General features: G+C 42.2%; 1 protein-coding gene across 1 annotated transcript; it reads right to left on the bottom strand.

The window, feature by feature from the left end:
* Positions 1-119: 119 nt before the first annotated feature.
* CD96 (CD96 molecule) lies at positions 120-26,887 on the bottom strand. The gene is given in 18 exon segments (XM_050971608.1): positions 120-168; positions 170-214; positions 1,239-1,315; positions 1,318-1,367; positions 2,456-2,545; positions 5,270-5,347; positions 7,237-7,311; positions 10,005-10,052; positions 11,214-11,247; positions 11,632-11,811; positions 12,125-12,214; positions 12,828-12,837; positions 14,082-14,127; positions 15,798-15,810; positions 17,235-17,261; positions 18,710-18,819; positions 23,696-24,121; positions 26,830-26,887. Coding segments are annotated over 18 exon segments (1,506 nt in total).
* Between the last annotated feature and the right edge of the window lie 401 nt (positions 26,888-27,288).

Here is a 27,288-nt window from a genome sequence, read left to right as displayed (position 1 = left end):
TAGGAGCTCTGAATTTTAATATGGGTCATTACCACCAAGCTCCTGTAACCACTGTTCCAAAGGCAGAGCCTTTTAACTGTGCCAGTCTTCTGTGTGCTACGCAAGGGGTGCTGGTGGTGTTACAGGTTTTCTAGTTTATGGCAGAATGGGGGAGTCCCATACCCTCTACTTTATTGGATGTGGCGGTGGCTTAAAAGATGGAGGTCTGTTCATACTGAAATCCACTAACACAGGAAAGTAGCATAAAAGACAGTTGTAAAATGTTCACAGGAGAGGGTAGATTGGCACTAAGTCATTATAAGAGCATCTGACATTAGCTCTTACATACTGTGACTTCCCTGAGTCCCCAGGACACCTTCTGCTATTCATTTGGCTTTCTCAGCTCCCACCTCACAGTTTTATTTCATTCATGTTTTAAAATAACTGAACATGGTCCTGATGAACTATTCAAAATCCTTGCATGGGCCTTTTCCTCACACTGCTCTCTGAAAGTATAATTAAAGACTCGCGACTTTTTTTGGGATCAATTTATAAATAAAGGTCCTGCCTCAAATTAGTTAAAAAAAAAAAAATCCTGTTTTTATCTTTGATATACAGGATTTACAGCTGAGTTATAAGAGGGTTTTTAGAATCGTAGGTGATTAATTATGATTTTTTGAGTATTTTAATAATATTAGTAAGATTTGAAATAATTGTCTCTTAGATATTGCTTTCATCAGTAGATCTTGGAGTGTTTTAGTAGGGAATCAAACTGTGGTAATAATTACATGCTCAATGCTTCTTTGACTGGGATTGAGTTTCGGGTAGCCTACTTTCACATATATAATTCAAAACTCAAATAGATCTGCCCTAGAAGTACAATTTCATTAAAACATGTCCTCAAGTAACCATAGAAAATGAGAGAGCAAAAGCAGCTGGCAGGAAGGCAAATAGAAATGGGGGGCTCTGGGGACAAAAATTGACTTTTATTTTTCCCTTACATCCTGAAGCTGCACTGCAGCTCTTTTCTTAAAGTTCATTTTAAAGATAACCCACAGAACAGATGAAAGGACTGAGAGCACTCTACTTAACATACTGCTGTATGAGAAAAATGGCATTAATTATCCATGTACTTAAAGGCCTTGTGTGCTATGAATAATCTCAGATAAAAAGGTGTAAATCCAAACAGCTGGGTTACAGTTGGTGCTGCCCTCTGTGCCACCCCTCCCACCCCTATGGCTCCATTCACTGGTACTCACATCTTTTTCTGGTACTGACACCATTTCCTGATGCCTAAAGCTACCAGAGTGCTGCAGAGGAGGAGCAGGACACTTCCCCTGACACTGTTGGCCAGGGGAAGTGACTGGCTTTGGTGTTTCTTCTGTCACCTGTAAGGAACACATGGAGCTCATCTGCAGGTCCTCAGAGACTCCTCTCTGAGGAAATTGGGGCTTGAGGCCTGGGGCTTGCTGCTCCCTGCCCTGCACAGCACTGCTGTCAGTGCAGCCACTCATCACCAGGCTGAGGATCCCAAACTCTGAGCACTGCAGCTCTGATTTATGGACTTAACCCACTTTTGTTCTGACTGGGTGTGTGAGCTGATTTCAGCCACCCACTGGCTCACTTGACAAGATTATTTAGTCAGCCCAGGGAGCATTTCATCCAAAACCCATAGGCTTTCTCTGTTCCCCTGTGAGCTGCTTTGCAAGAAGCTGCATGTCACAGTGCAGACAGGCACATCTGCCCACCTCAGCCCTCCTTCCCAATGGTTTATTTTTCACACCAGTGACACCAGACCCTGCCAAAACATCTGGCCAAGGGCTCAGCTGCCTTTTGAGGTGAGCTTTTGTCAGCAGCACAGCATCCCAGTCCCATTCCAGCTGCCTCTCCCCGCTGCACTGCTGGGATTCCCGTCCCCTTCACACTTCTGCACAGCCACTTTTGGGGGTGCTGAAAGAGGTGCCCTCAGGTCCTGGGTATGGAGAAGAAGAAGAGAAGGAGCACAGTCCTCCTCCAGCTGCCAGAGGGTGCAGGAGTGGCCTGGGTGCCAGAGGGATCTATGGGTGATATGCCTCAGTGTCGGCTCCCATTGAGCTGGCATCACCACCCTGTGCAATGCTGGCCACACTGGTGTGTCACCCAGGCTGGGTCTTACCCACCATGGCAACCAGTGCTGTGGGCCAGTCCACCACACTGCATGAGCCATGAGCTTTTCCTGGGACACAAGAGTGTCACTAGCCAAATTTTGCTGCAGGAAGAAAGCATGCACTGGAACTTTGCTTGCAGATAGAGGGAGAACGCTGGAATACCAAAGGCCTGCGACAACCTGTGATATGAGGATACAGCAGCTGTGGCTCCTCTTTTAATCTCTTTTCCATTATTTTGGAATCTCCTGGTCAAATGGATGTGATGCTCCAGGTTTTGTGCTTCTGCAGTGGCATGCTGAAAGAAGAGGATGTGTAGGATAATATCTCACCAGTACTGCTCAGCCAGTTGCTGGTAGGAAAGAAATCTTTTCCTCTGGTAAATGAAATTGTCTGGTCTGTGATGCTGTAGGACAGGTTACCTATAAAGATATGGGCACAGAACATTTTTAGTAACTTACTTGGTTTTTTAAAAATGAAGGTTGTTTTGAACCCTCTGTTATTCACCCAGCTGAAAATTCGAAGTCAGAAATTTCGAGGATCAGGGTATAAAAATTAACTTGGCAAGATGCCTACCTTTTTGGCCTATGACCTGGTGTTGGATAAAAAAATGTGCTTTTACCAAAGAAATATTATAAGAAGAAAAGGGAAGGGGAGAGGGAAGATGAAGGGAAGGAGAGAGAGAAAGAGAGAAAGAGAGAAGGAGAGAGAGAAGGAGAGAAAGAGAGAAAGAGAGAAGAGAGAAAGAAAGAAAGAAAGAAAGAAAGAACAGACAGAAAGAAATACGAAAAGAAGAAAGAACGAAAGAATAGAAAGAAGAAATAAAGAAAGAAAGAAAGAAAGAAAAAGAAAGAAAGAAATAAAGAAAGAAAGAAAGAAAGAAAGAAAGAAAGAAGAAAAGAAAGAAAGTTAAGATGTTCCAGCAAGCCAGCATTGAGGCAGCTTTGAGCAACAGAGCTGTCTGGGAGAATGATAAGCTTTTTTATCTCTTTGATGGTAATGAGAAACCTAAAGAACCACAGATGATTTTTGTGTCTGAACCACAAAAGTAATCTATCATCTGTTCATAGACAGTTTTTCCCTTCCTACCGATGGTTAAGATCAGTGCCCCATAAGGACATATTTCTGGTTTTTCTAGCAATCTCTACATTAACAGCTTCTGAAATAATAGTTAAATACTCAACTAGACAATGGCGCAGCATTTCCAGAGCTCCCATGGCACTTCTGATGTGGGGATTCAGTGGTGGAATCATTCAAATTTGTACAAAAAGAAATAATGACCTTCAATTATCTTACAAGCCTGCACATGACTACTTCATTAGGCTCTACTGTGGCTATTTTGGACTCTTTGACTTTCTCTGATGCACACAACAAATGAAACAACAGAGGAACCTGACAGTCTCTGATATAACTGCTGATTTATAAATCCAAGACAAAAACCCAGCTTTAAATTATGTAAATGACTAACCAGACAGAACCAAGAAAATCTCTTTATTGTGAGATGCTTGCTGGTTTTGACTGGAATTGGGAGTTCAAGTGTGCGCTTGCGTGCGCGTGCGTGCGTGCGTGTGCGTGCATGTGTGTGTGTGTGTGTGTGTGTGTGTGTGTGTGTGTGTGCATTAAAAAAAATGTAGTTTCAGGGCATTCTAAAAATTCACTGAGATTTTTGGATATTAATTCAATTCTTTTCTACTTGCTTATTAGGTGTTTGATTTTATGTGAATAGGTATGACACATATCACATTTGTAAAATGCATAGCGTTTTACAAAGTTATATGCAAAAAAAAAAAAGGGTTGTACACTTAGAGATCCGATAGGACTGTGCTCTACACAGCACATTGATGAGCACTATTTATTCTTATTAACATAATGCTTATGTTAGAGCATCCCAGGACCACAATGATAATGGAAATCACTGTTGTAGGAGCCCAGTGGCCCCGTGAAGGCATAGGGATTCATGTGTATGCCTCAGCAGGCTCCCTGATGCCTGTGTGCTCTGAAACTGCCCTCAATTACTGCTGCTGGACCAAGGACCCTTCAAGGCCATTATCTCTTAGCTGATGTTCAGGCAGGCACAGGTGTAGGGAAGCAGTTGCAGGGATGTAGGGATGAGTGGGGCAACACACAGTATCCCCTGCAAATAGTAGAGTAATTCAGCATGCTTTTAGAAAAAATTGCAACCAGCAAGCTGTGCAAGAGCAGAAGTATGAAGCGTTAGAAGCTGTCACAAGGTTGTGGTATAACTGCATAGTTGTGGGTGCTACCAAAAATACATTCTCAAAATGGAAAGCGGCTGCTACATTTGTGCCTCAGCCAAAAGACAACTCTCATGGAAGTGCAAAAGCACATTGACAGGTCCTGCCTGTTCCAAAAGCACAAAGGCAAACCAAGATGTTAAAAAAGGAAGTAACTTTGGGCTTTATGCTGCTGAGCAGAGATTTTCCAAAGGGAAAGACTAGTGAAAAAATGTTAACCCTAGGGGTTTTTTAATTGATTTATTGATCTTTAATGAGGCTGTCTTTCAATGTTCTATTAGCCAGTCTTTATTACTCCACATTATCTCATTATTTCACTGCTGCTCCGCAATTTTATTTAGCTTCTCTGGCAATTTATTTAATCTATAAACTACCTTCAGCCCTCACTACATTTGCCTAGCAACTATCTCAATTGTGATATTATGAAAAAAAAATATGTCTAATGAAACTGGGATACTCAAATGTTTTTTCATTCCTCTTTTGCCACTGCAAATCCTTGACAGCTTGGAAACCCAAGCCTTTATCTTCTAATTCAGTGAAACTCAACAGGGAAATTGCTTCTGTGAAGTATTGAAAATCTGGTACATGTTACTCCACATGACTTTGGCCTCTGCTCAGACACAATTTTTCCATGCTTAGTAGTAATTTTTGCATGGTAATGTGGTGACTCTCAACTAGCAACTGAAAATAAGCACCACAGAACTAATCCTCTGAGAGAAGGCATCACAAATTGAGGACCTGAGGACCTGCTGCTGTGGTTTTTGCAAGATGCTCCAGATTACTGTAGGTTTGCAACCCAATATTCACTAAGCTGGTGCCACATTTGCACTTTGGATTCATAACTCCTCTGTTGCAGTCCTGTGAAGCAAAGGAGGTGCATTGTCTACTCACATGCTGTTGTCAAAGTCTCGCTGCATGCTGTGGCACTGGTATAGCCTTTTGCCTCTGTGGTAGAAGTTAGCGCTCCTGCTGAAAAGCACAAAGGCTTGTAAAAATTGCTGTAGGGAACCATATAATTTGTTTTTAATTTTCTCCTCTCTTTCTTCCCTGTTTTCTGACTAATGAAGTCAAACAGGTATAGCCCACTACTCAAGATGCTGGCTTCCCTTGGACAGGCATTACACAAAGCTGTGTATGGTTTGAAAGCTTATCACAAGCTAGAAACCCAAGACAAGTTTTACTGAGATACGTAAATCAACTTGACAAAACATTTGAAGCATTTTTATATTTCAGCTTAGTTACAGGTGAACCTCAGGAGCTTGAGTTCACTGGCTGGTTTCGACCTGAAACCAGTAGAGCAATGAACGGACATACATAAATCAGAATTTAGACAGCTCCAGTGAAATAGAACTGTTTTCCCAACTAATAAGAGGAAGTTTTGAAAAAGTTAGAGTACAAGCATCACACCTGTAATGTCTGATGCCAAATACCAACTTATTTGACATTTTCCTTTGAGCATTTTAAGTGCTAAGATTTCTAGAGCTCAGCTAGGTATTTTTCTAATATTCAAACACAGACAGATGGTGGCTAGCATGTAGACCTTCATTTTCCCAAGAGAACTATTTCACATTTACTAAGAAGAATCCATATTTCTTAACATCTGTCTCATTTTGGAAAAATATCAAGCCATCTGAACAAACTGCGTAGGTGAACTGCAGCTGTAACTGATCACTCAAAGCCTAAGCATCTCTGGCTCACTGATAGAGCAGTTGTGGCTATGCAAAACCAGGCTACACTTTTAGCAGCCTTGGTTTTGCTTCCCCTCTTCCTCCTCTTGCCTATATATGTGCACTCTTCGTTCATATCTGTTCTCAGCTGTCTCTTAGATTTTTAGTTGCAAAATAACAGGACCTGAACCAAACCAGCAGACTAAAACAGAAGGCTTGAAGCTTGGTGTCCTGTCTTGACTGCAGCCCAGAGGATTTGCTCAAGAAGCTGATCTTCAGCACACTGGTGGCATCAATGTGAGGACCAGCAGTGACCCAGAGAGGAGAAGTGCTAACCCAGGGCTGTCATACCATAACTGGCACATATTGGGACCACTGGTTAAAAGGCAATTGCTTCCCAGGCTACTTACAGAAGAAAAATGGCTCAGATCTGTCTTACATTACAAGTTTGACCTCGTACCACTTCAACCAGGGAAAATGTATAATTCAGCAAGGAGAACCCTCTCTCTTCACATTGTATATTTATAGCCCTTGTTATGAATTTTTTTTTGAGACAGAAGGGCTTTCAGTCCACTTGGACAAGCAACTTCTCTGTTCTTGTCAGCCAGGCAAGTGTCTCTGTTTTGGGGATGGGGAAGACAGTTTGAGAAGCAGCAAATTTTCATTTCAGCACTGCTGCAATCTGTGCTTCCTGCCTTGGCATATCTCAGTCAAGCCTCTGTAAGCCCCTGGGGTTTATGTTGAGTGATTCAGCTCCCAAAGAGCACTCTTTTGGGGCAGGCCAAAGCCTTATGTTTAGTATCTTCCTCCAGTGTTCTATTTAGGTCTGATATTTAACTAAAGACAGTAGGTATTCTTCATAAACTCTATAATAAACTAATTAACTTTGTAAACACTAATAAGACTCAATGTCTGTTCGGTTGCCAAAATTAATGAATGTATCCTAAACAGAGCATTAAAAAAGATAAAATCAAGACAGTATTTTCTCATATATTTATTTCTGTACTGTGGTTACACTGACAGTGGTTAGTGTAACCAGTAGTTAGTGGTTAGTGTCCAAAGCACTAGGAAAAGAACTTCAATGGACGTTAAGTGCCTTGCTTCCAAAAAAGTAAGATAGTTATTGTGTTTATGTGTCTTTCTTCTACATTGTTGAAGCAATAGAGAAAACAGCTTGATTCCATTGATTACCTTGTATTGTGGAAGCAGGAGTCAAATTTACTGGACTTGTGAAATCCAGAGAGGCCACAGATGTCTACTGGTGCTCTAAAGACAGTTAACATGGTATCACATTTAATCAATAGGTTCTTCAGAAAATAATGTTAATAAATTACAAAACAACCTAGATCAAAGAGCTCGCAGTAGCTGTTGGGTAAATGCAGAGCAGCAGAAATCCTGCTGTGGGAGTTAAGGCTAAAAGCTCATTTCACAACTCTGGTGGAAGTCAGCTGATATTATCAATGCTGACCCTTTCCTGCTGGCTGGCTGCAGGCATTGCTTATTTGTGCTTCTGTACCCAGGGTTTTGTTTGACTGCTGTGGGGTGGATTGTGCACTTGAATGTGGTGCTCCCCAGCTAAGCCAGGGCCTTGCCAGAAATCATCCATGACAACAAGGCACAGGAGATCATCTGCTCTTGTGAGTTTTCTTCTCAATTGCTGAAGGTAGTTCTATGTAATTATCCATATCCATGCTCTGGTAAAACAGAGTTATATAATTGATGAATGAGAATGATGCCCTGCTGTTGGATCAAGGAAAAGTGATGGCTTTAACTTTTCTATCACATGTACCTATCTGTCACAATAGGACAAATTTATTTACAGTTTTATAGGTAAATTATTCAATTTATAAAAATGTGTAAGAATGATATATAATATTCAGCATGCCATTTAACGTTCTGTCCTAACATGGCAGTTTTAGCAAGATTTCCGTCACATCTCTGCTCGGGTAACCTCACATCTCAAGTTCCCAAGCAGCAGCACATTGGTGCTGTCAGCATCAGAGCATACTGACCTTTGCCTGTCACATCTCTGACTCTGTGTGCATGACATTTGGGCAGTGGTAAAGTAGAGATCCTGCATATATTGAATAAGTAATATTTTGCCCCTTACCTGAGGCTGTCATGACAGCTGATGTAAAGTGTTGAATTACTGAAGTCTATAACAAATCAAAGCAAACATTCAGCGTGAGAAAGGTGTTTATTCTGCTTTAGGAAAGTAGGTGATTGAAAGGTTCAGGAGCAAGAAAGTGTATCACATCTAAATTCCAAATAATCTTTTCATGCGCAACTCAGCCAGGTAGTCTGGAAAGAAACATGAAATACCTGAGGTAACTGTGCTGAGAAATCCCTAGAGAAACAAATGCTTTGGGGAAAAAACTTTGGAGCCCCTGGCACCTCAACTTAAAAACCAGAAATGAATCACATGGGTTTATTCCATACAAAGAGGTGCACCATATTAGCACAGATGCTGAAACAACATTTATGACCCGGTGGTGGCACCTGCACAGTTTCATCCATGAGGCACTTCAGAAGCTGCAACTCTGAGAGGAAATTTCAGAGACATTCTGCACTGAAAAGTGCTCACTGAGTCCTCAGAGAAGAGGAGGGGGAATTATTCCTTCTAATTAAAAACTGTTAACAACACAGGAAAGGTCAGCAGAGACACCATCCTGCCCAAGCAGCATATATGTCCTAGAAGTCTGTTTTCTTTCCTATTTTTTCCCAGCAGGAGAGGCAAAGTACTTCCTGAGTAGGCCAGGAGGATGGATAGTGTCCCCACAAAAAGGTCCATGAAGGAAGTGATCTATTAAAGCTCACACACTTCATTAGAAAAATATATCTGGGAAGGCAATCAGAAAGTACCTGTGTCTGGTCAGGCACGTGTGGAGGGAATTGAGTGGACTGCAGACTGGATCTTAGCATAGGCAGGTGACCATCCACCCTCCAGCTGCTTTTTTGTGCTAACACTTGTACCTCCTGTGACTGCTTCTCTTTAATTTGCATTTCAGTTTATCCGTGCCTGCACTAACAGGGATTTCACAGTAGCTGACTGACATAAAGGACTCCTTACCAAAAATGCAACAGGTCTAAAACCAGAGCAGTGAGGCTCTTTGAGATGTGCCTGGCTCCCAGAGGGTTCTGCAGAGTGTGCAAGGCAAAGCAGGGTGGTGGCCTGATGCAAGCTGCTAGGCTACCTTTGAGAGTTCACCTTGCAGAGGCCAGCAGAGGAAAAAGTCTCCCTCTCTCAGGGTCTCCCAATATCTGGGATGGTTTTCTGGTGCCCAGTGGGGTATTGGTTGAGCCCCCAGGGCCTGCTAAAACCTGTACTTGTCAAATTTTTTCACAAAACCCATACTTTTTTCATGCAATCTACTTATCGCATTTCTCTGACAAACTCATGTAATGAGTTTGTCATCCCTGCTACATGCTGCCTCCCATGCAGAGAAGAGCAAAGCAAACTGCTCCAGGAGAGATGTTTCCAAAGGGCTTCAGCTGAGGTGTGGAGTGAACATTTACCTGCAATGAGCCGATAATAAGACAAATTTGCAGGGGGAGAGCAGGGATTTACCAAGTTTACACAAATTAAGAAACATATCAGTTCTTCAACATGGCAAAAATGTTGATGATCTTGGCTCTGTGCTTAAACAGAAGATAGAGCCATTAGCAGGGCTGTTATTTTTGTTATTAGTTCAGTACTGAAAGAGCTATATTCAAATGCCAGCTGAAGCATCAGAAATAACATTAAGTGCCTCTCAGGGCCGAAGATTAATTATGCTTGGTCTTAATTATAATAGATTACATCACCAAAATATTGGTTTGTAGTATTTTCTCTGAAGTCAAAGCTGCAGAAAGGGGTTCCTTACTACCCATCTAGAGTAGTAAATGCTACAACCGCTTTAGGAATTTATAAACACACCTCAAACACAACCCAAATTATTTTATTCTCTAATTTATCCTACCATCTGAAACCGTGATGGTAAAAACTTCAGCTGAGGCTTCATTATTGTCTGTGATGGGAGAAAAAAGAGAAAGATTAAAGCAGTTCTTAAAAGTAGTTATAAAGGCTGAAAATTTCGTTTGGGCTTGTGTCATACTGTACCTTCGCAGAAGGTATGGCTGAGAATAATGTAATTCTTTCTGTCACATCTAAATACTTTAACATTTTTATACAGAGTGGTTCTATCTTAGCATTAGCATAGTCTCCTGGCAAGAACACAGACTGCTTTAACTGACAGCTCTTTGATAGGAATACATTTCCAGAAAACTGCAAATTGGACTAAATGAGTAATTTTTGAGAAAAAATTATGATTTATCTCCCTCTGAAGCTATGTTTCCAGAGGAGTAAGCTGTGGCTTTTGCTGCAGTCTAACTTTGTGGAAAAACATATCAATAGGAATATACACAGCCACAAGAGAACCCAGCTGAGCTGAAAGTAGTTGCCATGATAGGTGATGTGCCCCTAGATGCTGCTAAGGGGTCAGCAGCTCAGCTACATTGTCTGTGCAGCAGGGAGCACATGTAATTTTAAAAAATAAAAAAGGTATAAATAGGCATTTGCACCTAAGAGAAGACATGCACAAGAGAGTGCTAAAGGAAATCTGTCTCACCAGTCACCCTGCATCCTCAGTGGTGCTGACAACTGTACCGCCAAGTCTCCTGCTTTTTACCAAAAAACAGGACAGTATTTCTCCCCACTTCCCTAATCATGTAGCTAATTCTTACAGTACAGATTATAAGGGAGTTTTTCCACTGTCCACAGAGGTGCAGCCTTTTGCTGAAGGTGTATAACGTAGCCCTGAGTCAGAGGATTTGATTTCCCAGAGGGTTCTGCAGAGTGTGCAGAATGAATGCTCCATGAGAAACACATGACTATAATAGTTCACTAGTGCTATGTGCTATGTTAGAGTGTTTTTGAGTAGGGGAAGTACAGCAAGATTCTGCCTAAACAAACAAGTGTCTTCTGTTTGTGCAGAAGTTTCTTAGCTCATTCAGAAGCTTGAGCAAAGATTTGAGCCAAAAAAACCTGCCAGAGAGTTCAAACTGCGTGATGAACTTGTACAATGAAGCTTTTACACTGTTGGTATTTCTTCAGTATTTTAAGTAACAAGCAAAAACATGCGTTTGGTGTTCTTAACATGTTAGATGTGTCCTATCTAAGAAAAACCTACCAAAGGAAACAAATATTTCTTGTGATGAAATATTCTGTTACCTCGTTCAGAGGGGTCTCAGGATGAGGGAAGAGACGACAAAGTTGACTCCATGTATCAGAAGGCTTGATTTATTATTATATGATATATAGTATATAAAAACTATACTAAAAGAATAGAGAGAAGGATTTCACTACCATGCTATGCTAAGAATAGAAAAGGAATGTCAACTAAACTCTTCTCAGACCGAGACCAGCCGGACAGGTGTTCTGTGATAGGCTCTTAATTGGAAACAATCTGACGGGACCAATCACAGATTTCCTCTGTTGCATTCCACAGCAGCAGATAAGAATTGTTTACAGTTTGTTCCTGAGGCCTCTCAGCTCTCAGGAAGGGAAAAATCCTAAGTAAAGGATTTTTCATAAAACATGTCGGTGACAATATTCTTTGTTTCATTTCCCATGAAGGGAAAGAGACACACACATGAGAATGTCTTATGTATCGTATGGGTCCCTTGCAGCATCAGTGTTGATTTCAGCTCATAGAAACCTTCGCTGTCTTGCAAGTCTTCTTGTACCACAGAAATTTCTTGGGGAGAGAAAAAAAAAAAGAAAATACCCTCTTTTTACACTCCAAACTCTAAGTTAGAGCTGTGCAAAATATTGGTAACAGGTTCATATAGCCGCAGGTTTCTTTGCTGAGACACTGTCAAAGATTTGGCAAGAATGGTGTGGTCATGCCAAACCATAGTTCCCATCTCTGGCAGGGGACTCTGGTCACAGCCTTTTGTCAGCTGTTTCCTTTGAGGGGGGAGGCCTGGTGTTCTCCCCTTCAGCCACATAGGCACCTAAAGGTTCCCTGGGGCAGAAGTGGATAAGAGTCATGGCTTTCCCTGGGAACCACTCCTGCAGCTGTGTTGTTTCCCTGTGGACAGGTTGCTTTACCTCCAGGCTCACTCTGTCCATGTACCATAGGAGGCTTTGCTTGGGAAATGCCTTCCTCACGATACAGCTCACATTAGGCTGCGGGGCAGCACAAGGCAATTGTGAGATCACACACACACACACACACACACACACACACACACACACACACACACACACACACACACACACATATGTATGCATGTTAGGTGAGCCTCTGACGTTTCCCTCCTAGCTGCTAGCTTCCAAATGCCTGTATGGACAATGCTTGCTTACTCCCAGTCCTGCTCTGGAAGGAAGCACTTGCTTTTTCTTTATTGTGTTTCTTGCCCACTTCCCTAATTCCTCATTTTTCTGATTGCAGACACTGTTGAATGAGAGCCCAGGGATAGCCCTGTTGCCCTGAGTGTCAGGACTCCAACCCCCCCAGTCCTGTGCTGTGGCTGGAGAGATGTAGAGTGACCCCCACTCTCCTGCTCCCAGTGACAAACACTCACATGGAAAAACAGTGGAACTGGTAATGGGCACAGTGTGGGTGATGAGAAAAAGACACTTTCTGCCATGAAAATCCTTTCTTCATTAGGCAGATAAAGAGACAATTCCCATGAAGAAGACTGCCTAGCCCAATGATATGTTGAATATAAAAAAGTGGATACCTTTGTACCAGACAGAATATGTATGGTATTTCCAGAAATCACAAGGAATTGGATACTTTAGATGCACTAGTCCTGGTTCTGTGTTCCAAAGATCTGTGTTTGTACTCTGTTTAATTTCTCAGCACACAGTAGATGGGCAGGACCTCAAAGACAAGGCTAGATGAAGGGTTGGGCACTAGCAGGGTGAGAAGTCTCATCCTCATGCTGCCTGGACATTCCCAAGTATGTTTATTTAACAGGTTATGACACTGTTAAGTACTAAACGCTGTTATAAGAGAAATGCCCTTGTTCTTTTCAACAGAACAAGGCCATTTCTTTTCAACAGAAATGAGCATGTGTTACTCACGCAGCACAAACCTGTCTTGCTTCCTCATTCGAAGAAAATGGTTCCCACATTAAGTTGGAAGCAAGCTTAATGTATTGAAGCCAGCAGAAGTCAATCATTCAGTATGAAGACTAAAGCTATCCAGTTGAAACTCTGCCCCTGCCATGGTAAACAGCGCCCGAGTTTGTAGTGTAATTGCTTTCTCCTATTTTCCTCTTCATTATTCCCTTATTTTTCAGGCACTTTTAGGTCATAATATTTTTTCAATTCTTCCTATGAATAAATAGAAATCTGATATCCTTACTTGATTTAAGCCCTGCAAAAAAAGGCAGAAAAGAGAAGTAAAGAAGTCGGCATTTGTTTGGTGATGAAGAACAGACAGAGGCTCTTTGGGGGAGAAAAGCCTACAATGTCCAACACCACACCTAGAAATAGGTCACCAGGAAAATGATACCAGTTTGCAGAACCAACTGACTCATGGATTGTGTGAAGTGGGTGGTTATGGATAGTACAAGGTTCTGCCTGCCCACGAGCTCTGTTTCCAAGAAAAACCTTCTTGATTTGAGATACTTGCTGATTTAAAAAGGTTTAACTTGGAGAGATGGAACAGGAAGCAAAACACCATAGCTAATAGCCAGAGAGGTTTAATAGTCAGTCATATGAGCCATAAATAAGTTTTATACCAAGCATGGCCAGTGCAATTCAGTAGGCTTTTAGGTTTTGACATTACCAAAACTGAAACAGAGGCCCACACAACAGAGTAGTCCTTGGAAGTCCCTGGTTTGTCCTCACTGCTGTGGGGGTGGCAGTTGCTCAGAGGAAAGGACTTGAGCACCTTGTGTTAACTCAGTGCCTTGCCTGCTGCCCTGTGAGCTCAGTCAGTTTGGTGGATGCCTCCTATGCCTGATTCAGCTCAGCTTGCCTGGCCTTGCTGGGGTGGCATGGTGGCAGTCACAGGTATCACTCTTTGTCCAAAATTGCTCACCTCCTGGCTGAGCCCTCCTCCAGGGTAGTGAAAATCTCAGGGTAAGCTGGAAAGCAAACATAAATGTATTAGCAAAATGGACACTGCAGATCACAATAACAGCTTCTAATTACACTTAGCGTTGTATCATAAGAGTGGAAATTAAATCCTACCTCCAGCCGCACATCAAGCAAGATAAAAGTGTTTACAGCTGCAATTTGAGGTCAAGAAAGTGGTTTACAAGACTGTATTAGCAGCTATTGCCACAGGATCCGCGATGCATTTCACTGCCTCAACTAGGCTTGGGTGGCTTTGCTGGGGAAACAAACTGAAAACATCCTGCAGTCACAGCTCCAGCAGCAGAGCCACACTTCCCAGGTCCCATGAAATCACACATACCCCAGTTCCTGGTTCCTCTGTGTGCTTGCCAAATGTATCTCCATAGGCTTTAGCCATCCCCCAAATGTTGATTGATTTTGGATGCCAGCTACCCAGATGCTGTTGCCTAGACAGATGTGTGACAGTGTCCCCACAGATGCTTCCTGCCTTGCCAGGAAGCCCAGAGCTTGCCCTAACAGCAGAGCAGCAGGGCACTGATGACCACATCCACATGAAAAAAAACCTGCTTTTTTTTCTGGTTTTGCAGCATTTTGCTTCTGGGCACAGCTGATTGTAAATATATAGCTGTATATATTGTTTGTATATATTGTATATATTAATTGTATATACATAGCTGTAAAGCTATCAGGTACCCTAAGCCTCTCTAAACTACATTTCTAAATTAACCATTGGGATGTCTGGTTTAGAGCAATATTGACTGACTTGTTAAGTAAGGACTATTGAAACTGTGTTAATGTATAACAAATCTCAATAGCCTCAGATAAATTTGGCTTATGGCCCTTTCTGAGCCCTGAAACTGGGCTGGAAACAAGTGCTCTCCCTGAATTACTTAGGAGGTCCAAAATTCTTTATCTTTCCAACCTAAACCTCACTTTAATCTCTACCATTAAAATAATTTTCTCTTTTTCTTACCCTGTTAATTGGTATAGGACCACCTCAGTTAATTACAATCCCCCCTGAAGTGAACTATCCAGGTTTCCCTGTTTTATACAGCTAATCCACCAAGGACTCTCCTGACTTTATTTTCAATTTCCTTTTTTCTGCCTGATGTTACTCATGGATTCTGCCTGGGCATGACTTATATTCAGTTGTCATGGTCTTATGGTTTTCTGGACTTATGGTCCTTTATTTGAGTAGAATTTTCTGTTTTTCCTAATCTCCTCTGGGTTTTGAGTTTTTCTGCTTTTTTGGAGGGTGGGGTGGGGCAGGGGTTATAGATTCTTCCTATCAGGAAATGAGTGTCCTAAGATTTCCTTCTTTCTTCTTTGCCAAAACTGTACAGATGGTAGTGGAGCTGGCAGAAGACAGACAGACTTTTTCAGATACAGGGAAAAGTCTGGTAAACTGGATCCTCTAATCGCTGCAGAAGTTGCCTGGGAGGCTAAATGATGACTGGTCTAGTGCATGCTCTTCCTTTTGTCTTTTTCATGAGAATGGGTATGCTTTGTCACACCTGTATTAAGCACTTTCCTCTGCTTTCTCAGATGTGTTTGTTGGGTAGCTGTTCGGGCAGGCAGCTCTCACATATAGCTCTGAATGGTCTAATAGATATTTTCCAATTAACATCTCAGCCCCTGTTTACACTTTGACATTCATTTGTCTTGCTAGGATATTTACCAGGGCTTTGGATCTAGCAGAAATTCCATATTTGGTTCAGTATCTGCTCCTGAGTTTTTACTCTTACAAAAAAGAGAAATCAATATTTGGCAAACTTAGACATGAAAAGGCCATACCTTTTCACAGCAACTTGTATCCAAAAGAACTCTATTCTAGAAGAGAAATATTTTAAAGTATTTCGACCCAAAAGCACCCTCTTAAAAAAAGCTATCTTGATTAAATGTCTGTTTTTACCCAACATACCAAGATCTCAACTTTACTGAGAGATCATTTAATACCTTCTCCAATTGGACCACGTCCCTGGTCCAATTCTCAGCCCCATTGGGCCACCTCAAGCAGCTGTGAGGGAAAACTATTTGGCACTCCTCAGACTTGGCCTGCCTCTGCTATTTTTAGCCCTGTGTGAAGTATTTTTCAGAGGGATACTGCATGAGGAGTTTCCCACAGGCACCCTCTCCTCCTCCTGTCCCTTTCATCTCTATGCTGCAATAGCTGCCTGCCCTCCCTGCCCTACTTTTAAGCCACCCAGCCTGAAGGGTTCAATTGCATGAGTGTGTGGGTGACAGGGGAGATGCTGGCTTACCAAGATGGGAGAATGTCCCCAGGTTTCCACTGGCCTTTTTCCCTATGCGTGCCCTAGCTAATGGCCAGAATGACAGATATAGCCAACATAAGGTGCTATTGGCTTTGTATGCATATACTATTCTCAGGTTCTGTCCCACCCATTTGAGGCTGGATCTAACTGCCAGAACACAAATATTAATTTCTTTACTCTCTGGTCAGCACAAGGAACAAGAGAGGTGCTGCCATCTGAAAGGGCTCTTAGTCCCCCAGATGTTACCTAGAGAATGCTGGATTATCCCGGTAAGTGTGTCTGCCAGTGCTGTGCAGGGTTGTGGGCTAGCTCAGGGCAAAAAGAGAATACATGGAGAAAAGCTAGGATAGTGCAATCATAAGTGGCATGACTTCAGCAAATGGTAACAGGAAAGAGTGAGATAAAAATAGTTTCACCTGCAAAATTCAGACACGAAAGGGCTAGGAGCACAAAAGCACACTTCCTTCGAGTGGTGGACTTTACTTAGGTGAGGTCTGAGAGACTTTCCTCAGCACCCACTGCAAACTCAAGGCTCTCAGGGAGCCAGCTCTGCCCTTGGGACACCTCTGAGAGAGGCTGGTGGCGTAGCACCCAGGTCCAAAGCCAGCCAGCACTTACTGGGAAATGCAGAGTTTTCACCACCAAGAGTCACAGCTGTTTCCTCTAGTTTGCCTGTCTACTCTGCTGTACTGATATTTTGATGTGGGTTCATGCACAGCTAAACACGTATTTCTCAGTAATACAGAGAAAAAGCTAAATAAAGCAACCTCTTAGTAAGAGACACACAAATCTTGACAAGAGCATCAGCAGTGATGGAAGAGAGTTCAAGTATATTAGGTCACAAGTTCCTCTTTCCTCCCATTTTCATCCTGTGTACAGAAAAACCAACAAAATTGTGAAGTTCAGGCACACACACAGAGTGAAATGTTTTTGTAAGCCAGCTCTATTCCCTCTATGAAAAGCTTCCCTCACACATTGTGTAGCAGTAAGTGGACATTTGCAACATCTGGGATTTTTTTCCCAAATATATTCTCTCTCAGAATTTCAATACCAAGAGCAGTTGTCTTTACAATAAATATGGAGCAAATAGCTGTGTCTTGTGAGTTCTGATCCCTGTAGCCTGCAGAGAGAGCAATAGGCTTTCTCACTGTACCAGTCTTTAAGTTATGCTGAGCATACATGTTAAATGCAACTGAAATTTCAAGGAAAACTTTGCTCTTTTAGAATTTTAAGTAGAAAACCCTGATAATAATAACTAAAATTTATCTCTCTTATTGTCTGTGTGGCAGCCACCCTTGGTTATAAGTACAGCGACCATGTCCTGGACACCTGTGCCTCAGTACATATTTGCAAGCTTTACTCTGTACGATGCATGACAACCCACATATTTCATTGTGCTTTGGGAGTTTTTTCCCCCCTTTCCTCCGCTACTTTGTAGAGTGAACCGGCAAAACAGATGTAGTAAAGGTAAGAGTGTTCCCTACAAAAAGATTTAAAATTTTAATAATAAGAATGACCTGCAGAAGGGAGATCTAAGTAGATAATGAACCAGGACAGAAGGTTAAAAAACCTAAACTATTTGAAAATCACCTTTAAGGAAATCCTCAACAGTTACAGCTTCTCAGTGACAACATATATGAATGAACAGGAAAAGCTCAAGGGCACTGCTCACTGATACATATCTTTATACACTGAAATGAATGCTAAAAGGTTGCATTAGAACATGCATATAAATATGTATCCAGAAAGTGATATAAAGTACAAAAATACCGCAAGCTTTGTATCTGACAGAAAATTGCTTAAAAACAGTTTTTCATGTGGTTAGCTTGATAACTGGGTTTGCATGTCTTCAGTGGCCTCTGTGACACAGAGGTTCACAAAACCAAAAACATTAGCCAGTACCTTTCTTTTCTTTGTCAAAGCAGCCTGATATCTCACTATCCTACACAGTAATCATGTATTTTTCAGATACTAAAGCTTCACTACAAAAAAACTCACTGGAAATCCAATACAAGAAATATTTTTTTGTTATATTAGCCACTTTCCCTAGACCTGCTCTGTATGTGCTCCTGAAAAATTCAAAGCAATTAAGATGGAATTTTTCCTCATTGCTTCTTTAACAGCTATTATTTGCAGTGTATATTTTGCAACCCTATGGTTATACTTTTCCCCTTTATTATCACAGTCCAATATGACTGATAAATTTTTTAGCAGATTCTGCAGGCAGGACACAGTGGAGTAGAACATTTTCATTTCAATCTGCAAAAATACCCTGTAGTTCTTTCTGAACTCTATATCTGAGATGAAAAATACTTACCACTAGCCATTTCAAAGGATAAGTGGACAAATTTTCTGAAGTCTCATCCTCAAGGCACAGAATTTCTAAAGTCTGCTTTAACCACACTTTTTTCAGGTATTGCCTCTCCTCTTTATCATTGAAACAGCAACAACAAAGCCCTAGAGGGAAAATCAGAAACATGATGTTCATTGTGCTTTGAAAACCAATGTTGACTAGTCTTCTATTCAAGGAACAGGCACTTTTTGGTTTAGAAGGGAACTGTAATTTTCAACCATTACCCGTAGACACATTTTTTTAAGTGAAAGCCCTGCATCTGATTCTAGTTGCAGTTTCATGACTCAAATCACAGCATTACCAGAACTTCTTGGTAATTCTTAAAAAAGCTTTTCTTATCTGCAGGATCACAATGTCTCCTTTCAGGACAGAGAATAATTGGAAGCTACAATTTTTATCTTACAAATTTTTTTCTGTGGCAATAAACCTTCACATCAATTTTGTGCACCTTTATTTCCTTTTCTCTGAAGATTATCTGCAGATATCTTTTCACTAAGCAAGCTATCCAGCATGTCAGTTAGGTTAAGAATAACTGTGTTTTTCCTTTTGTTATTCTCCAACCAGCCCACTACCACCAAACTTGTCACTCTTTCCTTTCTTATCCATTTCAAAAGCCAGTTCTCCACCTCCTACCATACCCATTCTCAAACCAGGGCTCCATCCAGCTGTGGAGGCTGGCCAGAGTGGTACAGTGAACAGTGCACTGCTGTGATCCAGATGTTTGGTCTGTGGGTGTGCATGTGTGTATTTATGCAGGAAGAGCAGTGGTGATGTGTGGGAGATGCTGTGAGGGCCATGGTCAGCACAGACCTTTCTGACCATTGACCGTGCCACATCCTGCCATCCTCCCTTGCCCTCAGACCTGCCTTCCCTCCTCCTTGGAGGCAAGACATCAGCACACAACACAGGGAAACTCCTCAGCTCTGCTTGCCTGGTAGCTCTGGCTTGCATGTTGAGATAGAAGAGGTATGCGGTTAATTTATTTCTTATCTTGAGGGGAGTGAGAATATCCAGATGTCCCAGACTGCCATGTTATTTGTCAGTGGGGACTTTCTGGTGACTGAAACTTCCTTTGTACCTGGCAACCCAAGCACAGAGCAATGGTGCCAGCATGTAGCCTGTACCACAGAGATGTGAAGAAAGGCAGTGCCCTGAACTGTGCCTGGGAGAGCCAGCAGTAGAAGCAGCTTCCCTCCACTGTCCCTGAGAGTGAAGGACCTGGGGAGTCACCTCTCACAGCAGGACAGAGAGCACAGAAATGCTCAGGGCTGGGCAGAGAGGATAATGAAAGGACAAAGCAAGTAAATCTATGTTTCTCCAGGAACAAAACTGTACAGGAGATTTTGCTGGGACAAAACACCATGCAAAAGTGCCGTGCAGAGTACAAGTGTGGAGATGAGCAGTCATCCCAGAGTTCAGTCTGGAAACAGCTTTTACCTACTCTCACAGTCACATGTCCCAGCTGCTTGCTTCCCCTCCCATCTCTGACTCCCATCTCTGATAGTGGGGCCCCGGAAAATGTTAAGATATACTCTGAAATGTTAAGCTTTGCGTTGCACCTGTGTAAGTAGTATGATAAATGATATAATTGTTAGATGTGATGATTGTTTAATAATTAAATACAATTATTATATAATCATAAGAAGAATCGTGAGAAACTATGTGTTCCTAATCTAAGGAGGCTATGCTTGGCTGAAATCTATGTGTACAATAGAACAATATAAGTTTAATAATTAACATGAAAGTTATATAATGGTAGAACATAAAAACATGTTCATCCCGCACCCATGTCGGAGTCAGATTTGGGTTTGTACCCCTGACACCCAGAGCTCTTCAATAAAAGCACCTGCATATCATAATTTTTTGTGATTATGTCTTCCTGAACGCTAGCATCTCCATTAACAGCCTGCTGGCTAAAGTCTTCTGTGTTGGTCTGTCTGTCCTATGAAGGCCTGTGGCTCTGTGAGCTTTTTACAAGTTGAGTGCATTGGATTCACTTCACTTTGATGTAAATGAAAACTGTCATAGACTGTCACCTTTATCCATCCTGCTCACTCATAGGCTGGATTAAGGTTTTTTGCCTTCCTTTGATAATTGCGTTACCTTAAAACACAAACCTGCAAAAGGTGGCAAACTTAATTTTTTAGTTCTCTCTAGCAAGCAGTCATCAGTAGCACAGCTTGCTACATCTTGTAGTTACTGAAAAAAGCCACAGTCATGCTGATATGAACAAGGACTGCCCGAACTGTAGACAGCAATGACATTGAACCTGTCCGTATCAACCAAGGGCAGGAGAAGAAAAGCAATGCCTCATTAGCTCAATTACTATACTAAGAAAGAGAGAAACTTTGCATTAAGAACAGAAGCATGGGAGGGTTTAACAGGTTTGTACCTCACTACACTCCCTTTGATCCTGCCCTGTGGAGTACAAGGAAATTCCAAAAGGGTAGCCTACCACAACACACCCCCATACATTGGGCTGAGTGGCAGCTTCAGCTTTGGCACATTTATTCAGCATGTACTGTTTAAACACACCCATCCTCTGTGAGCTGGACAGAGGTGCTGGTTCTTTGCCTCTGTGTGTTCATCAGGGCAGGCAGGATTGCCCCAGATGTGTCTCCAGGATAACAGCACCAAAATTCTTGCAGTCACTGCCATGCCGGGGCCATCAGTGTTAAACATCCCTGAATATGAGTCCTCCACAGGACCTCTTCTTGCTACAGGAGCAACATGGTCTAGCGTGGGGACTACCAGTCTGGCCTTGTGATGTAGGTAAAAGGGCAGTGGGAGTACACCAAAATACCCCTAAAATAACCTGCACTCACCCTGCTCCTAACTCTTGAATGTCTGCTGTGTCTACAGCCTTGGGCCCAAACAGAGTGAGCATGTTGACCTTGCAGCTCAGAACTGAAACAGTGCCAGGCTTGCTCTTTACTTCACGAAATCCTTCTTGAGTTGTTAGCAGAAACCTAAGGTCAGAAAGAGGTTTCTGAGGTCATCAAATCCAGTTTCCCGTGGGCACAACAACTGGCTTGCTCAACACTCCTGCCAAGTTCCATCTTCACAGCATTTTGGGCTTTTGCCCTCACTGCTGACACTAAATAGCTGTTCCCAAAGTTACTATACTGACAGTTGTCAGTTTTTTAATTTGTTGTCAAATCCATTCTCATCTGATTTAAATAAATTTGTTCCTTTACCAGGATAATTTAAATATCCTCCCTGGAATTCACACTCTCCCCTGAGGCTTACTTACTGAGAACAGTCATTCTGCTTTCCAGCTTCCTTTTGCCTGACAGAAGCAGCCAAATCTGCATTCCAGTAATTCTCCTACACAATTCCCCACTTTGCTCCAGTGTATTTTTGGTGATGGTGATGTCTTAAGTTTTAACTTTTATATTTTTCAGATTCTGTGCTGCTTTAGTGTGTAGTTCTGAATGTTAAAGCTTGGTAAACTCTCTTCACAGAGTAGGTAGACAAAACAATTCCTTTTCTAGCTTGGGACCAAGGACAATCAATACTAGTTTCAGTCCCAAGAGCGTAAACAACATAGACTGAAGAGAAAAAACAAGAAGGATGGGACTTCATAACCTTAAGCTATAATTGGACAATTAACTTGAATATGCAAATGGATCAAAACCTATAGAAATGTGAGACCTCGTGACTGGTCATCCATTTTGTGACCATTTTGGGTTCATCTTGGCAGTTTCCTTGTCTGTGCTCTTGTAGTGCCCAAGGTGTATCTTGGCACCTTGTTGAGGCCTTTTAATAAATACCTACTTTATTCTTTAACTCTGTCTATCCTCGGTTCTAGGTCAGCCTTCACAAGGTGTCGGTGGGGACACTCATCCTTCCGTGGAGTTAACACCCAGCATGTTCTGCAGATGCCTGCCCTCAGCCTCAATCAGACAAGGGCGTTTTCTCTTTCTGGTGTCCAGTGCTGCATGCCCACAGCAGCAGCAGCACATGATTTGAAGATCCAACATCCTTAGTCCCACCATACCCTGAGCTGCTCACCCAGTCTCTGTCGGAACTCAGGACATACCTCTGGGAGTCTGGAGTTTCCTGGGACCCTTGCCAGGGGGCTCAGAGACCCTGGCACACAGCCCAAGAACACCATCGGGTTCGAGTGCGGGCTGTGGAACAGCTTGGCACCTTTGCATGAGGAGATAGAGGCCACGGCAGTTTAGATGGTATAGGGATAAAGTATTCACAGAGTGTAAATGTAGGTTTTAGGATTTTTGGTATAGGGGTTTCTGGTGACAAGATGGAGGGATTTGGGCGTGTCTAGCCTTTCTTCTTCTTCTCTACCTCCATCTTGTCTGGTGATGTTGGCACTTTTAGATTGGTCTAGAGTAGAAACTCACTGTCTAGCGTAGATGATAGGTATTGGAAAATAACTGTAAATATTGTACACGTAGCTTGTAGTATATAAAGATAACACCGCCCTGGGGGAGGGCGGAGTGCCTCTGACTGTCCTGCCGAACGGATCTCGGCTGGACAGGGAGAAAGAATTTTATAGATAAGATGTAATAAATAACCTTGAGACCGAAAAATGAAGAGCCCTGACTCCTTCTTCAAGCACCGGGCTCGGAAAAGAAACTTTTGAACTTTTTCGGGGTCACTCTGACCAGCTAGAGAGAGAGAGAGACCCCAACAAGTCTCCTCCACAATGTTTCTCCAAAATGAAAATGCAGAAACTGCCCACCTCACCACCTTTTTTTACTTTACTATCAAACTTTTTATTCCACCAAACAATTAAGCTTTTCTAATAATGAGTTGGATAAAAGAGCTAAAGAGTGCCTGGTAAATAGGAAACTGTAAAAGCAATATTCAATGGCACTACTGTGAATCCCAAACAAGTCACCATCACCAACCAAGAATTATTCACCTATCCTGATATTCTCCCCCACCTCATTAGGAAACAGCAAAATCTCATTTGCAATCACTTGCCTTCTGCCTTGACAGTATGTTGAATTTTTGCGGCCTTTGTCGCATATGGGTAAGTAGCAAAAGTGCATTCGTACTGCCCAGTAAGGGACACGGTAACATTTTCCAGATGCAGCACCCACCAATTGCATTCAGACGCAGCATTTGGATTGGTGGAAGACAAGGACCCTGTGTCATCCCCAGTGCAGCACACCCTTGTGCTGAAGGACACTGAAAAGTTGTAAGGATCCTCAGAAAACTTGAAGTAATGGGTGCCGTAGGTGGGGTGATATATAGCTATTTTGGCAGAGGAGCTGCCGTCAGTCTTGGACCACTGTGTCTGTATGATGTGTGTGCTGTGCAGTTTTGGGAACATGCGCACCAGGGAGATGTCAGTAGCTGGTAGAGCATGGACCACTTCTGTCTGGGTAATGACAACTGCAGTCTGGCCTTAAAAAAAAACAGGACCGTTTTCAGTGCAAGTAATGTTTAAACAAAGCTTTTCTTAATCCATCTTTGATTTGGTGCCTTAGTCACAGACAGCTATGAAGACCCTACAACTGTAACCACAGGCTTCCCAGCAAATCTCCACCAGTGCAGACTGCAGAGAGAAAACTGGGAGAGCAAATGCATGTGTGTCTGGAAGAGGCCAGAGAAATCCTGTCACATTTCTTGGAGAGAAATGAGAACAATATAAATAAAGCAGAAGCTGGACACTGTTATTCCCCAGTTCTTTTTGCAAGAACAAATGAACTATCCCCGCTGGCTAATTCTCTGTACTATCCCCCTGCCCACTGCCTTTGTGGCTTCAGCAGAGAAAGCCATTCTCTGTGTTATTAAACAGCTCCTGCATGTCCTAAACCAGTGTCTGTCTCAGTGTCAAAGTGAGCTGCTCTGGTGCGTGTGTTTTCTTCCTCTGTTAATTTCATAAAGCAGGTGGCAATCCTTAGTATGCCATATAAAGGAGTAATGGATCGATGAAATGAAGAGGCATTCAGCAGGAGCCTGTTCCACTTGGTTGAGCTGCTGTTGTAGTAGAATTGATTTATATCCCTTTCTCCCTCCTATGAGTAAAAGTCTGGCAGTCCCCAAACCCCTGAATGCAGGGCACTGACAATGAAGAATTTATGGAGGGAGTTGTTGCAGTGAGATGAGTAATCAATCACTTCCATAGAGCCGTACACAAAAAGTTCCCTCTACACTTGTTCTTTTCCAAAAGAACGTGCAGGTCCACAAAAATTTGTGCAGTTCTCCTTAGGTACAGACTTTTTACATTCCATTTTATCACCCTCTCTGTGTATCATAACATCACTGTATATTTACTTTGGGAATTTCCCTGCAGTCCTGCCAGCTGCAAGTGCCCACTGCTCACCTTCTTTCCCTGAAAAAGCTGGGTACCAATTCCTTTGCTTTGACATTGGCTCTGCTGTGTGGTACACGGCTCTGGGGCACCTGAGTCGGGAGGGCTCTGCCAGGGCTCAGGCATCCTCAGTGGGGCTGCAGTGTGCCCCACACTCCCCCAGCTCACCCAGGAAGGAGCCAGGCAGGGACTCTGTGCACCCTCAGCTCTAGCTTCATGGAGAGAAGGCACAAGGGCAGAGTGATACATCCTCCCAGAGCTGGCTCCAATTTGTTACCTGTACACTGAAGGGTGACATGGACACTTGGAGACTAGATGTGTGGAGAACAAAGCTACTCAATGGCCATGGCCAACATTAATCTCTGCTGTTTCAGTGCTGAACATGTTCTGCCCATCTTTTATTTTAAAAGATGTGATGACGTTAGGGTAAATAAAAATAAGCCTGAATGACAAGTCACACAGCCTTGTGCTGTGAGAAAAATTACTAAAACTATTTTTGTCAGACCAGGGAGCTTATTATAGGAAATGCTCTCTGATTTCACCACAAGTTTTGCATCAGTAAAAGTTAAGGGAAAAGCAATTAAGAATCTTGCAATCAGACTATCAAGCAAAAGACATGCAGACTTTTTTCTCTCATATTAATGCTGATGCTGTCTTAGGTCTGAGGATCATATAAAGAATGCCTATGAAGAACCACTTGAGTAATTTATAATAATATGTCGACTTTATTTTTCAAAATCAAATAGTGTCCATTAGTGCATACCTGTGCTCTTGCTGAAATTTCTTAGAGTAACTCCCAGACATTTAGGTGTCTGATCTCCACAAAGGGCATAGAGGCCTCCACTTTCACCTTTGAATGACTTCAATGAGGATTTCTTCTCAGAGGAAAACAACCCTCCAATTCCTATTTTTATGTAATTCCTATTTCTTTCTTACATATGCATGTTTTGAGGCTTCTATTCCTTTCTTTGCACTTGAGATTTTCTATTTTCTGAATACATGTACGAATTTATTCTAAGAACCAGTTTGCCTCAGTGATATAGCAAAAAAGAACAGCCTATGCCAGATTGTGAGATGCATCCTTCCATGCTAGTCAAATACATCCAGTTTTTCCCTTCATAACTGGAAAACTGGGTATCCTACAAAGTTGTTATTCCTAGCTGGTAATAAGTATTCCTGCATTTATCATGGTCAGAATTTTGAGGGGGCAGGGGAGGGGGTTTGTAAACATCATACTTTTTCTTGGTTTTCCTCAGATTGCTTTTGGTTTAAATTCCCTCTGACAAAGGTGCAGCCCTCCTTATTCAGCTTTTCTGAGTGTTTTACTTGAATGACAAACTTGTTTCTCTAGATGTTAGCACATGGGGCTAAGTGGAGAAGAGGAAGGGAAGAATCTGTCTAAGGGCTTGCACCTGTACTATTTACTCTTGCCTTGAAGTGTTTCAATTCTTCCTCTTTCTGCATACACAGGTATGTAAGATAGAGACAGAGAGGTATTTTTTTATTTTCCCATTGAAAGCAGTTTTCCTTTTGGCTCATTTGAGAGGAGCACACATTACCCTACTTCAAGTGAGCTCACCCAGTGATTATTCCAGCTGGTTAGGCATATTGAATGAAGTAATCTGCTCAGCGCAAGGCATTTACTCCTTACTAGCTGCACATTATAACTAGGGTTATTAAAAAGTTGTCAAGAAATAGAAAGCTACAGCTCAGCCTAGTGAGACCCACTAATCCTAGCCTGTCCCTCACCACCCGCCATCATAAACTGAGTCAAGGTGTCTCCCTCTGACACTCTTACCTGTGACACTGGGCACTGAGAGCAAACAAAAGAGAGAGAAAAGCCACCTTGCTTTCATCTTCACTTAATGAAGTTTTGGTGAATATGTAGCTGTCTTGGTGCTCCCTCAGAAAAGGAAGCTGAAGTGGCCTGCCATGTGCAGACAGGCAGATGTGCAGCACAGTCACTCAGCATGACTTCAAAGAAATGCTTCATTAAACCAAAAGCCTCAGTTTCCTGCCAGAGTGATAAAATAAGTGCATCTTGTGAAACCTTTAAGACAAAAACATTACCTATATTTTAGCCCATGTTGAAAACAATTTTTTTTTCCTTTGTCTTTTCAGATTAACTCAGAGTAAGAAGTTTCCTTGTTTACACTCTCAAAAATATGCCAGGTACCTAAGTTTGTATATGTAATTTTTGGGGATATGGTTTAGGGGTGATTACGGTGGTGCCAGGTTAGGTGTTGGAATTCTTCTT

Source organism: Serinus canaria, chromosome 1 (assembly GCF_022539315.1).
Source record: "Serinus canaria isolate serCan28SL12 chromosome 1, serCan2020, whole genome shotgun sequence".
Taxonomy (NCBI): Eukaryota; Metazoa; Chordata; class Aves; order Passeriformes; family Fringillidae; genus Serinus; species Serinus canaria.
This window is presented reverse-complemented; position numbering and strand designations above follow the sequence as displayed.